This window comes from Chionomys nivalis, chromosome 15 (genome assembly GCF_950005125.1).
Source record: "Chionomys nivalis chromosome 15, mChiNiv1.1, whole genome shotgun sequence".
NCBI lineage: Eukaryota > Metazoa > Chordata > Mammalia > Rodentia > Cricetidae > Chionomys > Chionomys nivalis.
In genome coordinates, this window is record NC_080100.1 from 63,078,629 (window position 1) to 63,095,671 (window position 17,043).

At 42.0% G+C, this 17,043-nt stretch overlaps 1 protein-coding gene across 1 annotated transcript in view; it reads left to right on the forward strand.

Moving 5' to 3' along the window:
• Adgrv1 (adhesion G protein-coupled receptor V1) overlaps positions 1 to 17,043 on the forward strand; it is a 550,578-nt gene that overhangs the window by 440,832 nt on the left and 92,703 nt on the right. Inside the window, exon 87 of the mRNA XM_057789515.1 lies at positions 6,331 to 6,488. Coding sequence (XP_057645498.1) covers positions 6,331 to 6,488 — 158 coding nt within the window. The remainder of the gene's footprint in view (positions 1 to 6,330; positions 6,489 to 17,043) is intronic.

The following is a 17,043-nucleotide window of genomic DNA, read 5'->3' on the forward strand; positions in this document are numbered from 1 at the left end:
GGTCCACAGAGTCAGATTCTGTCCCAGAGAAACCCCAATGGCCACCTGTGGTGATGCATGACTTTAATCTCATCACTCAGGAGCAGAGGCAGATAGATTTCTGGGAGTTTGAGGCCAGGCTGGTCTGCATATTGAGTTCCAAGTCAGTCAAAGATTCATAGGGATATCCTATCTCAAAAAACAAAACAGAAAGAAAAACAAATTAATACCCAAAATAAATAAAGTTTAAACATTAAGTAAAGTGTATTTTAGAATTAAGTTGATTATGAAAATTGCTGTGTGCTTTGCAACAGAAAGCCAGAGTAATATATTTTCCTTCCTGGCAGCTACTTAAAGCCAAACTATTATTTCCCCTAACTCTGGACCTTCATAAATTTATTCCCTTTCAAGGGTTAAATATGGGATAGAATAAAAATGTAACATCTTTATAGTGTTTTTTATCATATACCATTCTTTGTCATTTCTGATAGTCTGGGAAATGGTTCATCCACATTAATATGTGCATTCCCACATACATAAATCCACAGGTGAATAAAAATGTGTGCAAGATAAGAACATTATCTTTGGAAAGAAAGTAAGCTGGCCACAAAAGTAGAGAAATATGGAGAACTTAAGTATTGACTTGGATTTTATTTATAATTGATATGCAGCTACATGGTGGAGAACGTCTTTATTCTTCACCTTATAAAGCAAGAGAGCAGAGATTTTCTATACAAAGTAGGAAAGTTTTCAGTAGAGTTAACTATTTTTCCATATTGAATACTGACTATCCCTCTGGGTTTATTATACCTTCTGTGGATTTATAGGATGAAACAGACAGGGCATCTCCATTATTTCCAAGAACAGTGAGGCTTTGATGTGAGTTCAGGAGGGAAAGATGGTGGAGACAGCAGGTTGGCCTTTGCTATGGACACCATCTCTGAAGGGGCCCTGATACCCAAGGAGGTCAGCACAGAAGCCTGCGCACATTACTGACATGCTGTGAAGTACTTAGAAGTACTTTGGAGACAAACACTTATTACTCTTACCTCTCCTACATCCTGTTTCATTACCTATGTAGCCAACTGTGACCCAGATGTCAGCCAGCTGGATGTCTTCACGTTCCCCAGGTGGCCGGGGTCAGCTTGTTCTATAAAATATAATTTAGTGAACTCAAACCGCAGTCTTAAGAACAGTGAGTTCCCTGTATCCATCCCAGTAAGGTCGGTGGCACTAAGCAGAGTATGTTGTCTTGTAGATGCTTCTGAGCCCCTGCCTCAGCTGACATCATACAGACAGAAACAACAAAGACCCCATGACACATACATACATTTTTCTAAAAATTGAGTTAGGTGGCACAGGTGAAAACATTTCAAAAGCGTAAAGAGCTGCTGATTGGTGGAGGTGACAGTCTCATTAAACGGGAAAATGATCTCAGGCCTTGTGAATGATGAGGGGGCACGTGGAAGAGGACAATCTGAAACTAATGGCATGCATGGACTTGTTTTGTGTGGTCTGGTGTGGGAGAATTGTCTGTATTCTGTCAATTATGTTTTAAATAAACGCTGATTGGCCAGGCAGGAAGTATAGTCGGGCAAACCAGACAGGAAGTAGAAATGATACAATGAGGACAGGAGAATTCTGGGAAGGAGGAAGTTGATTCCTCCCACTCCTGCCCAGACCATCGAAGCAGCAGGATGTGAGCTGCCAGCTGAAAAGGGTACTGAACCAGATGGCTAACATAGATCAGAAAAATGGGTTAATCAAGATGTGAGAGTTAGCCAGTGAGAGGCTAGAGCTAATGGGCCAAGCAGCTTTATAACGTATAGAGATCTTTGTGTGATTTTCTTTGGGGCTAAACAGCTGGGGGTACCAGGCAGGACAGAAACCCCCAACAAACAGGCCTCCTTCATGTTGCAGTGGTCTCCTGACAGGAAGCACTGGCCCTGTCTAAGAATAAAAGGGGAAGAACTCTGAAAGTTTAAATGGGAAGAGCAAAATAGTAAAGTGACTAAAAGACCTCAAACCTAGAAGCGTGTTCAGTGCCCCAAGAGGGACAGCTACCAGAGCCCTGGGGGGTTGGGGCTGGGGATTCTAAAAGCACATTTTGCCAGCCCTTTTTAAGATGGAAACCCACATGGCCTTCATCTGTTTTCCCAGGTTCTGCCAGATCTATTAATGTAGTAGTTGCCAGCGTGTTAATCAGCTGCCCTGATATATGCACGGCTCTCAGTCTCCTTAGCCTCCCTTCCACTCTCTCCAGAGCTGTTCCTAGCTTAGTTCAGATAGTATTCTGCCACCACATTCACATGTGTCCTGTTGCTTTCTTGTTAGCAAATACTCAGAGCTACCAGATTTAGTTATTTTTTCCTTAGCACGGGAGCAATTCTGGTCAGCAGGACTGTTTTTTGAAAGGACAGAATATAGTTCATTTATCTTTGGCCCTTTAAAAATATATGTTATAACTTTTCTTACAACTTAGCAAAAACTCCATTCATATAATTTTGCACAGAAAATTTGAATAATGTGCCAGGCCTTAGCCTTATTTCCCAGGGAAAGATGAGTATGCTATCTGCCCCTTCTGCAGCCCCATGAAACAGGACAATCAGACATGATACAGAGTCAAGCCAAAGCAGGAACTCAGTTTATTACTGTGAGCATCAGGTTATATAGGTTAAGTGACATCATGTGATGTGGGGGTACCTCCAGCCAATGAGAGACAGCCAAGCCCTCCCTCTGACTGGAGGGGCATCTACCTAGATTTTGCTGTCTCATCCCCCCTTGGTAGCTTTCTTCTATCCTTCAAACTCGAACCAGGCTTTTCTCTGTCCTACAGGCCTCGAGGTACTAACAATTATTGGCCTAACAATAATGCTTTAAGAAAAAAAAGTTAAATGAGACTTTAAAACAAGAAATCAGGACTATGTTATAATTTGGGATTAGCCTTCCCCAGTCTCTTCCACAGGCTGTGTCGTGAGTGACAGGTCATGTCTGTTATTTCCATTGCTATTTATCTAATACCCTGCTTCATTTGCAAATGTTTATGTGTCAGAAGTATCTCTGGACTCCCTAATCCATACACATACATAAGTAAAAATAAAAATAAATCTTTAAAATAAATAATAATAGAGTTTAAGTTGACATAGTTAACGGCTTTACTCAAATTAACACGAACCACTGAATGGAAGTAAACAAGACACATTTTAAGGTATGTTTCAAAAAACACTGCATTTGCAGAAGAATGTCAGAATGATGAATTTCCTTCTTTAAGAATTTCATTTGGATAATACAAAGCCAGAATCCTTCTGAACCTAGCTTTATACAGTCAGGCCAATTTCGTCTAGGTCAAAGACCGATGAATAAATCAAACAAGCAAACATTACAGGTTTAATATTGAACACATTTCTGTACTCAAAGCAGTGGTTTTGTTATCTTTTGATTTTTATAACATGGATGTCCAACAGCGAGGAACTGCCTTTCCCGTGACATGACAGATGACACATGGAGGATTCAGATACTGATGAAGGACACCACCTACAAGGGTTACACCACCTTTCTTTTTACTTGAAAAAAAAAATGTCATCACAGTTGAATTTTGGGATAACTATTAAATCTACTGTGATGTTAGCTAGGCATATTTCATACAGAATGCCATGGCATTGGTAGGTGGGGAACACACTCCAACACCCACATTCTACTACAGCAGCCAACGGGTATACTTTGTTCTCGATCTGCAAAATTTCATAAGAATTTCTTAATTCTTAAAAACAAATGCCAAGAAAACAACAAACACCTTGTTTCATTGGTCCACAGGCAAAGTGGATCTCCAGAGGGTCAGAGGTCACTGGATGTGTCTGTAGTACAAAGCGTCACTGCTCTGAGACTCCCCTTTGCTGTCTCCTTCCTCTTGTGACTTTGGGTCCATTCAGCTACGGGATCAAAAAGGGCACAGTCCTAAAGTTTTTCCTTTCTGTCTCCTCAGAATCTCCTCCCACATGACCTGTCATGATGGCAGGCTCCTGACAGTGGCCCGTGTTCATCACCCACACAGTCAATATGGGCCTAGACTTTTAAGGAGGAGTGCCGTGGTCCTCTGACATCTGACTGGCAGCTCTTTCTGCTGCCCACTCTACCTGAGGGCTACAAGATTTCAAGACCATTCCCTTTGTACATGTTTATCCAGTGTGATACTATCCACCTCCCTTCACCAAAGGCAAGCACTTACCTCACTTGAGTAAGGCTCTTAACAATGTTGCTTAGTTTAAACTCTATGATCATTTATTTTTTAGATTTATTCTTATTTTTAATTATGTATGTGATTGTGTGTGTGGGGGGGGGAGGGTTAGTTTGATTTCTGTTGCTGTGACAAAATGCCATGAGCCAAAGCAATCTGGAGAGGAAAGCGTTGATTTCACCTTACAGGTTATATCCCTTCATGAGCAGAAGTCAGGAAGGAAACTCCAGGCAGAAACCTAGATGCAGGAACTGGAGCAGAGACCATGGAAGATGAGCTCACTGACTTGCGCCCAAGGCTTGCTCAACAGCTTTCTTCCTTAACCCAGGACCACCTGCTGAGGGCGGCACAACCCACATAAGTCATTCGTCAAGAAAATGCCCTACATACTTCCTACAAACAATCGGATGGAGGCATTCTCTCATTTGAGGTCCCTCTTCTTAGATAACTTTAGTTTGTGTCAGAAGGGGACATTTATCCCCTGGAGCTTGTATTAGAGGTGATTGTGAGCAGCCCAGCAAGGATGCTGGGAACCAAATATGGGTCCTCTGTTCTCTGAAGCAAAGTATATTCTTCCAATTGCTGAACCATCTCCCAAGCCTTTTCCTTTAAACTTTTGATAGAGATGGTTTTCTCCAGCTGCAAGAATGAGCATTTACAAAATCTTAACTATCTAGATTTTGTATTTTCAGATTTCCTTTTAAATGTATTTTTCCTTGACTTTTCTTCAAAGTTTACTATGGCTATAATATAACATAGGCTTAAAAATATTGTGCATCAAAAAAACAAAGGAAACTGGGTAAAATAAAAGAGACACACTCTTAATGTCTTAAGAAATGTTCCTCCAAGATGAAAGGTTTTTATCTCACAGGAAACTGCTACTCTATAGAAGTACAGCTGAGAAATGACAAAACGTTCAAAAACCAAACAGTGTCCATGCCAAGGTAGAAAATCCTCAAACTTGTAGCAAGCAGTATGTGAGGAATGTGCACATGCGGAAACCAGTGGCCTCCTTGAGTGCTCTTTCTCAAGACCAGTGTGCCACAGGCTAGGCTGGCTTGGTTAGCAGCTTGCCATAGGCTAGGCTGACTTGGTTAGCAGCATGCCATAGGCTAGGCTGGCTTGGCTAGCAGTGTGCCATAGGCTAGGCTGGCTTGGCTTGCATGTTGCCAATTAGGCTAGGCTGGCTTGGTTAGCAGCGTGCCATAGGCTAGGGTGGCTTGGTTAGCAGTGTGCCATAGACTAGGCTGGCTTGGCTAGCAGTGTGCTGATTAGGATATGTTGGCCTGGTTAGCAACATGCCATAGGCTAGGCTGGCTTGGCTTGCAGTGTGCCATAGACTAGGCTGGCTTGGCTTGCATGTTGCCAATTAGGCTAGGCTGGCTTGGCTTGCATCTTGCCGATTAGGATAGACTGGCTGGCCAACAAGCCCTAGGGGGTCTGCCTGTCTCCTTCTCTGCAAGGTTGGGACTGCAAGCACATTCCACCACATCTAACCTTTCTGTGCATTCTCAGGATCAAAGATAGAAAACACTGTTCCACCTGAACCATCTCCCCACCCCCCTCATATCCCCAGCATGCTCCTCAGGAGTTGTCTAGGAAGATGGAGCTAGTAAAAAGAAGATAAATGTTGTTTCTTAAAAATTTTCTAGCTGCGTAGCAAACTAATTCAGTTAATTTTCATAACTAACTTTTATTGTGGATACTGTTGCAAATTTTATTTTAAAGATAAATGAAGTCATGGAAAGGCTAAATATTCCTAAATCTGTTAGTCAAAATGTAGTGATAGACCTGAATACCAGTCTTAGTCTGAAGTCGAGGTACACGGGCTCTATGCCTCCCCACACAGCCTGTACATTGACAGCGTGCACTCTGGATCTGAAGTTTAGAGGATGCCAATGGCAGATTCATTTGGCAAACTTATTTGGAACTGTCTCATTTTCTGAGCCTCCTCAGTGTCTCCTCTTCTCTATGACAGCTTTAATTTGTTAAGGCGACACCGACTTTCGCCAGCATCTCCAGTCACAGAGCTGGGGCGAAGCGATAAGAAGAGGAAGTATGGATATGTATCTTCATCTTGTGTTTATCTGAGCTAATGCTTGCCCGCTCTCTTCCAGGTGCTTCATTCCAAATATCTATGCTGCTCTCTTCACGGCTGCTCTCGTTCCTCTCGTGTGCCTCGTGGTGGTGTTTGTGGTGTTCATCCATGCCTACCAGCTAAAGCCACAGTGGAAAGGTTATGACGATGTCTTCAGAGGACGAACAAATGCAGCAGGTTAGAAAAGAACTATTTTTGCATTTTAGAAATGTGAACTCCTCAAAGGCGGGGGAGGAAATGCCATGGAGAGTTCTGTCTTCTGGGTTTGTTGTTGTTTTGTTTTGATTTGATTTTAAACGAAAGAGAAGGGTGTAATTAGGTTCAGCTTTCAGCGCTGAAGCCTTGATTTAAGCTAAGCCTCGGTGTCTACTGCTTGGTTCTTCCTGGCAGCACTCATCCTAAAGACCTGGGAGTTTTATTGCTGCTTCCAGTTTCCCTTAAAGTGTCACCATCCAGGCCTGTGAGTCACTGGCTTCGGGAATCGCTTCTCAGGCTTTCCCCAACTTAGGCAATAACAACCTGCATTCAACCTGTGAAGTCATTTCACTTCCTGCCGATTCGGAGACTTGAGAGTCAATCAAGCAAACCCCTGCGTGCTCTAGAGCTCTGGACTTTGCCTGAGGCTTTCTGATCACTCCGACCAACGCTTTAAAACACATGTGACCAGACAGCCTCAGCCTCGTAAGTGGCTACACATGTCTGGTTACTTAGAGTGCAAATCTTTCCAGCTCAAACCGGTTTTCCCTGTAGCTCACTTTTTCCCTTTGAATCATGCTCTGCACAGGTTTTTATGGTCGGATTTTCTTTTTGTTGTCCTTAGAATAGAGTTTCCTAGGAATTTCCTTAAATAGGAACAATAAGCACACACCTACAGACAGAAACAGTTACTTAAACACTGTGTGGGTACCCAAGAGATTGAGGGCAGACTTAGGAGTTAGAAAGAGGCAGCTCTTGGAATAGTGATCTTTCTCAAGCTTCTGCAAATCTAACATCACATGAAGACCTAACGGAGCCAGCTAATCCTCTGAAGATCTGTCTCCCCAGTACACCTTAGACTTGGTGCTCTGCTGATTAGATCCCAGATCCCCGCACACTGAATATGGTGGCAGATGGCCTGGCCCAGTTGTATCTCAACTAGGGGCCCACTCTACACGGAAACACTGACAGAGGCATGGCTTTATGCGGCCTTTCTAAAGCAAAACACTTATGGCGTTTCTGATTCCCTCACATTTCTTGTTTGTTTGTTTTTTAAGACAGGGTTTCTCTGTGTAACAGCTCTGGCTGTCCTGGAACTTTTTAGATGAGGCTGGCCTCAAATTCACAGAAATCCACCTGTTTCTGCCTCCTTAGTGCTGAGATTATCGGTGTGTACAACCACCTCCAGGCTCTTGATTCCCCTATTCTAATGACAATCTAGTCTGAAAAGTTATTGCTTCATGTCTGGGCTCCTTACATCTTTCTGATCAATTTCTTTTTATCTAGTCTCATATTTTTTTTCTCCATTTCAGTGACTCAGATGCCCGTACTTCAAAAATATCCAACAAATATTTCACTCTCCAGTTTATTGAGGTGGAGTTTCCTCAGAGCCCAAAACAAAAGTTCAGTCTGTGTAGTCTACAAGAGTCCCCATAACTCACTGCTCACCCGTGAATGAGTGCTACTCACCCTACAACCACGCCAGTCTCCTTTCTTTTCCCTAAATCAGCAGATACAGCTCTTTTGGGCTGTAAGGAATCCTGCTCAGTGAGATGCATACTTCTGGATGAATGAGATAGAGAGGTAGATGTGGTTTATCACACCCCCAGAATCTTCACTAAGTCTGAAAATAACCCCAAATCCAAATTAGAATGGTGTGAACTCAAGTTAGTTTCTCTCAGTCTTGCTCCATTTCTTATAGAAACCCGAGACCCTTCGGCACCTTGCTTTCTCTGTTGTTCTATTCCCTTATAGATACCCCCAGACCCTTCGGCACCTTGCTTTCTCTGTTGTTCTATTCCCTTATAGATACCCCGAGACCCTTCGGCACCTTGCTTTCTCTGTTGTTCTATTCCCTTATAGATACCCCCAGACCCTTCGGCACCTTGCTTTCTCTGTTGTTCTATTCCCTTATAGATACCCCGAGACCCTTCGGCACCTCTCTTTCTCTGTTGTCACATACCCTTATAGAAACTTGAGACCCTGCAGTACCTCTCTTTCTGTGTGACACTCTGGGATCACCTCTTAGCAGCATCATTGCAAATGGAAATCACTCCTTCTCTGTGCCTTGACTGTCCTCATTTATGAAGTTATCACAGCCCTTGTCAAAGAATGGGTGTATGCCTTGTTCAGCTTTGTGTGGTTAACTTTATACAAACATTCCTTGAGAACAAGGAATACTCAAGGTTCATTTATACATCCCTGGGGTCTTTCACTGGATAGCAAGAACATGGTTGGTATCCTTAAATAATTGAAGAAATGAAAATTATTAAGGTACTATAAACCCTCTAACTGTAGTAGTGTGTACCTTATGAAATACATCACAAGAATAGGCGCTGCTGCATCAACAAAGGTGGAATTGAAATGATTTGTCTTGTTGATTTGTCTGTCCATACTTCATTAACAATAGTGTATAATTAGCACTCATTTTTCCATGCCCTTGTCTTCTGTGGGTCTCAGAACTGTGTTCGAATTTGCTCTTTACTCTTTAATCGTGCATTTGAAACCCACTGATATTCCACTTAATGTAATGTGCTCCATATATTGCAAATCTTAAAAAAAAAAAGCCATTTTCCTACTCTAATCTGGAGCATTTAGTACTTTGCTTCAATCTTCTCGTTAAAATTGGATCGTGCTGACCTTTAAAATATCCAATTAAAGTGGCACTGTAAATTAGTGTTTTACCTTATTACTTTGCTCAATATAGATAGTAGCTAAAGATAACATATTAATCAAAGAATATTAAAAATAAGATAAATGTATCTTTGTGACTCAGAAACAGAACAAAAGCATAAAATGGGCATCTGAGCCCAAACCCTAGTATTTTCTGAGACCAAAAGATGTGGATGCAAACTCTCATCTGCTCAGGTGGTAAAGTGGACCCTGGGAGAGTCTAACCCACGAGGGGAAGTTACAGACAATGGATCATTCATGAACGATGCGTTGGAAAGCTGCCTCAGCAATATGTCAACCCAAGAAGACAATCACATTTCATTAAATACCAGGGCCAAGCTCTTCAAAGTCAGAGACAATAACCAAGTAACCATAATGTCCCCGTGGAAAATGAAGGACCAGGGCATGGAAATACTCTCTGGGGGCTCTGAAAGCCACAGGACTGTTTAGGGGAGTCAGCAGCAGAACCATTTCTGTGGAAAAGGTTGAAGAAAATTGAGTAAAGGAGCAAATGTTTTCTATTCAAAAGCAGAAGGAAAACTAACACGCATAGACCTTAAAAGTTAACAAATGGCGAATTTAACACATGAATCTGCTCTAATGGAGAGGCCTAGAAGAGTTTCAAATGAGTGCATTAAGGACCCTGAGAGACTGAAAGCAGTGAAAAGCACATTAGGGCCCTGCAGCCACTCAGCAAATCCCTTTTCAAGTTTACCTGTTCACTCTGGAAAGTGTTGCTGAGGCACGGTTCATGTACCCACAAAGCTGCCTGCTCCCCATCAGTCTTGATGTCGTCTGTACATTTCATACAGTAGGATCCTAGAACACGTGGTCCTGCATGTCGAACTTCTTAGCTTAGCATAATGTACTCCAAGTTCATCCATATCATCACACAAGCATTTTTATTGTACCTGTTAAGAAAAAATTAAGAAGGGGGTGGCTCTGCCAGTGCAAAGAAATTCCATTAGGTCAAATCAAACCAAATTAAAATGACCATCGTTTTATTAAGTACTGCGCTCTCAGGTGGCTGAGCTCATGGCAGGGAGACAGAAAAGTGGGGAGCCCATGCAAACCCGGACCCACATGTTTCTCCCTTGGAGCCCACTTACATACCCTGTGGTAGTGGTCCTGACCTCTGGGGAGGTGTCAGGACCTGGCATGCTGGGATTTGGAGTCCAGACTAATGCAACTCCCAGGCCAGGATCTGGGATGGATGCCAGGGGCTAGGACTATGCTCCAGACATAACAGTATCTAGTACCTTTTTACTGCCAAAAAATGGTTTACCATAAGGACTTTCTAGTAAGTCTTCTTATTGGTTGAGGGACATTTGGGCTGATTTCTCTTTGAGGCAAATATAAAAAGTACTAGTATGAATGTGCATGTGTATGTAACTGGAGGTTTCTGCCTGGTCACATAACGACTTTTAAAATAACCACTCAGAGGCTTAATATTAATTATGAACTCTTTGACCTATGCTCAGGCTTATTATTAACTATCTCTTACAACTTAAATTAATCCAGAGGAACCACAAATGGCTTATCTATGTTTAGCCACACGTCTTGGTACTTCTTCTCAGTAAGGCATTCTCATCTCTTATTTGTTTGAGATGGGTTTCCCTCTATGTGGCTCAGGCTGGTCTCAAACTCAAATGATCCTTCTGTCTCCACCTCCTACCTGAGGGGATCACAGCAGCCTACTTGACCTTTTTTCAAATATGGGCTTTATATTTTTTAATAATCAACCCACATCCATTTGTTTACTTACTGTCTGTTTTCATTAGACAGAGTTGAGTCCTAAGACTAGGCACCCTGCAGAGAATAACTTATTTAGTACCTGGATCTTTTTTTTTAATTAATTAATTAATTTAATTATTAAAGATTTCTGCCTCTTCCCCGCCACCACCTCCCATTCCCTCCCTCTCCCCCAATCAAGTCTTCCTTCCTCCTCAGCCCAAAGAGCAAGCAGGTTTCTCTGCCCTGTGGGAGGTCCAAGGACCACCCACCTCCATCCAGGTCTATTAAGGTGAGCATCCAAACTACCTGGGCTCCCACAAAGCCATTACATGCAATAGGATCAAGAACCCATTGCCATTGTTCTTCAGTTCTCAGTAGTCCTCATTGTCCATTATGTTCAGCGAGACCGGTTTTGTCCCATGCTTTTTCAGTCCCCGGCCAGCTGGCCTTGGTGAGTTCCCGATAGATCATCCCCATTGCCTCAGTGTGTGGGTGCACCCCTCGCCGTCCTGAGTTCCTTGCTCGTGCTCACTCTCCTTCTGCTCCTCCTTTGGATCGTGAGACTTCAGTCCAGTGCTCCAATGTTGGTCTCTGTCTCTGTCTTCTTTCATCGCCTGATGAAGGTTAATATTCAGGGGGATGCTTATATGTTTTTCTTTGGGTTCACCTTCTTATTTAGCTTCTCTAGAGTCACGAATTATAGTCTCAATGTCCTTTATTTATGGCTAGAAACCAAATATGAGTGAGTACATCCCATGTTCCTCTTTTTGGGTCTGGCTTACCTCACTCAGGATAGTGTTTTCAATTTCCGTCCATTTGTATGCAAAATTCAAGAAGTCATTGTTTTTTACTGCTGAGTAGTACTCTAATATGTATATATTCCATACTTTCTTCATCCATTCTTCCATTGAAGGACATCTAGGTTGTTTCCAGGTTCTGGCAATTACAAACAATGCTGCTATGAACATAGTTGAGCATATACTTTTGTTGTATGTTTGGGCATCTCTTGGGTATATTCCCAATAGTGGTATTGCTGGGTCAAGAGGTAGGTTAAACCCGATTTTCCTGAGAAACCGCCACACTGCTTTCCAAAGTGGTTGCACAAGTTTGCATTCCCACCAGCAATGGATGAGAGTGCCCCTTTCTCCACAACCTCTCCAGCAGAGGCTATCATTGGTGTTTTTGATTTTAGCCATTCTGACCGGTGTAAGATGGTATCTTAATGTTGTCTTGATTTGCATTTCCCTGATTGCTAAGGAAGTTGAGCATGATCTTAAGTGACTTTTGGCCATTTGAACTTCTTCTGTTGAAAAGTCTCTGTTCAGCTCAGTGCCCCATTTTATAATTGGATTGATTAACCTTTTACGGTCTAATTTCTTGAGTTCTTTGTATATTTTGGATATCAGACCTTTGTCAGTTGCGGGGTTGGTGAAGATCTTCTCCCAGTCAGTGGGTTGCCTTTCTGTCTTAGTGACAGTGTCCTTTGCTTTACAGAAGCTTCTCAGTCTCAGGAGGTCCCATTTATTCAATGATGTCCTTAGTGTTTGTGCTGCTGGGGTTGTACGTAGGAAGTGTTCTCCTGTGCCCATGTGTTGTAGAGTACTTCCCACTTTCTCTTCTATCAGATTCAGTGTGTTTGGACTGATATTGAGGTCTTTAATCCATTTGGACTTGAGTTTTGTGCATGGTGATATATATGGATCTATTTTCATTCTTCTACAGATTGACTTCCAGTTTTGCCAGCACAATTTGTTGAAGATGCTCTCTTTTTTCCATAGTATACTTTTAGCTCCTTTATCGAAAATCAGGTGTTCATAGGTTTGTGGGCTAAAGTCAGGGTCTTCTATTCTATTCCATTGGTCGACTTCTCTGTTTTTATGCCAGTACCAAGCTGTTTTCAGTACTGTAGCTCTGTAATAGAGTTTGAAGTCAGGGATGGTAATGCCTCCAGACAATCCTTTATTGTATAAGATTGTTTTGGCTATCCTGGGTTTTTTGTTTTTCCATATAAAGTTGATTATTGTCTTCTCCAGATCTGTGAAGAATTTTGATGGGATTTTGATGGGGATTGCGTTGAATCTATAGATTGCTTTTGGTAGAATTGCCATTTTTACTATGTTGATCCTCCCAATCCAAGAGCAAGGGAGGTCCTTCCATTTTCTGGTGTCCTCTTCAATTTCTTTCTTCAATGACTTAAAGTTCTTGCCAAATAGATCTTTCACTTCCTTGGTCAGAGTTACCCCAAGGTATTTTATGCTATTTGTGGCTATCGTGAAAGGTGATGCTTCTCTGATTTCCCTCTCTGCTTCCTTATCCTTAGTGTATAGGAAGGCAACTGATTTTTTGGAGTTGATTTTGTATCCTGCCACATTACCAAAGGTGTTTATCAGCTGTAGGAGTTCTTTGGTAGAGTTTTTGGGGTCGGTTATGTATACTATCATATCATCTGCAAATAATGAAAGCTTAACTTCTTCCTTTCCAATACGGATCCCCTTGATCCCCTTATGTTGTCTTATTGCTATTGCTAGAACTTCAAGCACTATATTGAAGAGGTATGGAGAGAGTGGACATCCTTGTCGTGTTCCTGATTTTAGTGGGATGGCTTTGAGTTTTTCTCCATTTAATTTAATGTTAGCTGTCGGCTTGCTGTAAATAGCTTTTATTATATTTAGGTATGCCCCTTGTATCCCTAATCTCTCCAAGACCTTTATCATAAAGGAGTGTTGAATTTTGTCGAATGCTTTTTCAGCATCTAATGAAATGATCATATGTTTTTTTTCTTTCAGTTTATTTATATGGTTGATTACATTGATAGATTTGCGTATGTTGAATCAGCCCTGCATCTCTGGAATGAAGCCTACTTGATCATAATGGATAACTTTTCTAATGTGTTCTTGGATTCGGTTTGCCAGTATTTTATTGAGAATTTTTGCGTCGATGTTCATGAGTGAGATAGGCCTGTAATTCTCTTTCTTGGTTGGGTCTTTGTGTGGTTTGGTATCAGGGTAACTGTAGCTTCATAAAAGGAATTTGGCAATGACTCTTCTGTTTCTATATTGTGAAATACATTAAGAAGTATAGGTATTAGCTCTTCTTGGAAGTTCTGGTAGAATTCTGCATTGAAACCATCTGGCCCTGGGCTTTTTTTGGAAGGGAGATTTTTGATAACTGTTTCTAATTCTTCGCGACTAACAGGTCTATTTAGATCGTTCACCTGGTCTTGGTTTAGGTTTGGTATATGGTACTTATCTAAAAAAGTGTCCATTTCTTTTGCATTTTCCAGTTTTGTGGCATACAGGCTTTTGTAGTAAGATCTAATGATTCTCTGAATTTCCTCTGTGTCTGTGGTTATGTCCCCCTTTTCATTTCTGATCTTATTTATTTGCGTGTTCTCTCTCTGTCGTTTAATTAGTTTGGATAGGGGTTTGTCAATCTTGTTGATTTTCTCCAAGAACCAACTTTTTGTTTCATTGATTCTTTGGACTGTTTTCTGTGTTTCTATTTTGTTGATTTCTGCCCTCAGTTTGATTATTTCCAGTCTTCTACTCCTCCTGGGCGCGTCTGCTTCTTTTTTTTCTAGAGCTTTCAGGTGTGCTGTTAAGTCCCCAATGTATGCTTTCTCCGTTTTCTTTAAGTGGGCACTTAGTGCTATGAACTTTCCTCTTAGCACTGCTTTCATCGTGTCCCATAGGTTTGAGTATGTTGTCTCTTTGTTTTCATTAAATTCAAGGAAGACTTTAATTTCTTTCTTAATTTCTTCCTTGACCCAGGTGTGGTTCAGTAGTTGACTATTCAGTTTCCATGAGTTTGTCAGCTTTCTGGGGGTAGCTTTGTTGGTGGCTTCTAACTTTAATCCGTGGTGATCTGATAAGACACAGGTGGACACTGATATTTTTTTGTATCTGTGGAGGTTTCCTTTGTTTCCAAGTATGTGGTCAATTTTCGAGAAGGTTCCATGAGCTGCAGAGAAGAAGGTGTATTCTTTCCTATTTGGGTGGAGTGTTCTATAGATGTCTGTTAAGTCCATTTGATTCATTACCTCCAACAATTCTCTTAATTCTCTATTAGTTTTCTGTCTGATTGACCTGTCCATTGGTGAGAGAGGTGTGTTGAAGTCTCCTACTACTAGTGTGTGTGATTTGATGTCTGCCTTGAGTTTTAGCAATATTTCTTTTACATAAGTGGGTGCTTTTATATTAGGGGCATAGATATTCAGGATTGAGACTTCATCCTGCTGAATCGTTCCTGTTATGAGTATAAAGTGTCCCTGTCGATCTCTTCTGATTGATTTTAGTTTGAAGTCAGTTTTGTTAGAAATTAGTATGGCCACACCTGCTTTTTTCTTAGAACCATTTGCTTGAAAAACCTTTTCCCAACCCTTTACTCTGAGTAGATGCCTGTCTTTGTGGTTGAGATGAGTTTCTTGCAAACAGCAGACTGTTGGATCCTGTTTTCGTATCCAATCTCTTAGCCTGTGCCTTTTTATTGGTGAATTGAGACCATTAATATTAAGTGATATTAATGACCAGTGGTTGTTAACTCCGGTTATTCTTACTGCTTTTGGTAGAAGAGTTTGTGTGTCTCCCTTCTTTGAGTTGTGCTGTTGAAGGGTCGCTAGATGCCTGGGTTATTGTAGGCAGTGTTGGCAATGTTGGATTCCTTGGGTTGTGATTTTCCTTCTATTACTTTCTGTAGGGCTGGATTTGTGGCAACGTATTGTTTAAATTTGTTCTTATCCTGGAATGTCTTGTTTTCTCCATTGATAGTGAACGATAGCTTGGCTGGGTATAGTAGTTTGGGTTTGCATCCATGGTCTCTTAGTTTCTGTAGTACCTCTATCCAGGACCTTCTGGCTTTCATGGTTTCCATAGAGAAGTCAGGTGTAAGTCTGATCGGTTTACCTTTATAAGTTACTTGGCCTTTTTCCTTTGCAGCTCTTAATATTCTTTCTTTAATCTGTATATTTTGTGTTTTGATTATTATATGGCGAGGGGACGTTTTTTTTTTATCCAGTCTGTTTGTTGTTCTGTATGCTTCTTGAATATTCAAAGGAATATCTTTCTTTATGTTGGGGAAGTTTTCTTCCATAATTTTGTTAAAAATGTTTTCTGGACCTTTGAGCTGTGCCTCTTCTCCTTCTTCTATCCCTATTATTCTTAGGTTTGGTCTTTTTATTGTGTCCCATATTTCCTGAATGTTTTGTGATGAGAATTTGTTGGTTTTGGTGTTTTCTTTGATCAGTCCGTTTATTTTCTCTATGTTTTCTTCAGAATCTGAGATTCTTTCTTCTATCTCTTGTATTCTATTGATTATGCTTGTTTCTGTAGTCTCTGCTCGTTGACCTATATTTGCCATATCCAGCTGGTCCTCAGTTTGTGTTTTCTTCCTTGCTTCCATTTCAGTTTTCAATTCTTGGACTGTTTCCATTACCTGTTTGATCGTTTTTTCTTGGCTTCCCAGGGTATCATTTACGTATTTACTCATTTCTTCAAACTTTTTGTTATACTTCTCATCCATTTCTATGAGGGCGTTTTTTACATGTTGTTTAAGGGACTCTATTGCTTTCAAAAAGTCAGTTTTTTCCTCTTCTCCTGTGATAGGGTGTTCAAGTCCTTGTGTTGTAAGATCATTGGGTTCTGGTGTTTTCATGTTGTTTTCAGATTGTTGGGTGAATTCTTGCCTTGGCGTCTGCCCATCTCCTCTTACCGATGCTATCTATTGGGTTTGATTTAATTGTAGTGGGGCAATCTGTTCTCAGTGCAGGCTTCACTGTTTCTTGCCCGCACTATCCTGTATCCAGTGCCTTCGCCGCCCGGGCCTGCCTGCCGGTGCCTCCGCCGCCCGGAACTGTCTGTGCGCCGGTGTTTCCGCCGCCTAGGCCTGCCTGCTGGTGCCTCCGCCACCTGGGCCTGCCTGCGCGCCGGTGCTTCCGCCGCCTAGGCCTGCCTGCCGGGCCTGACTGTCGGTGCCTCCGCCACCCGGGCCTGCCTGCACGCCGGTGCCTCTGCCGCCCGGACTTGCCTGCGTGCTGGTGCCTCCGCCGCCCGGGCCTGTCTGTGCGCCGGTGCTTCCGCCGCCTAGGCCTGCCTGCCGGTGCCTCCGCCACCTGGGCCTGCCTGCGCGCCGGTGC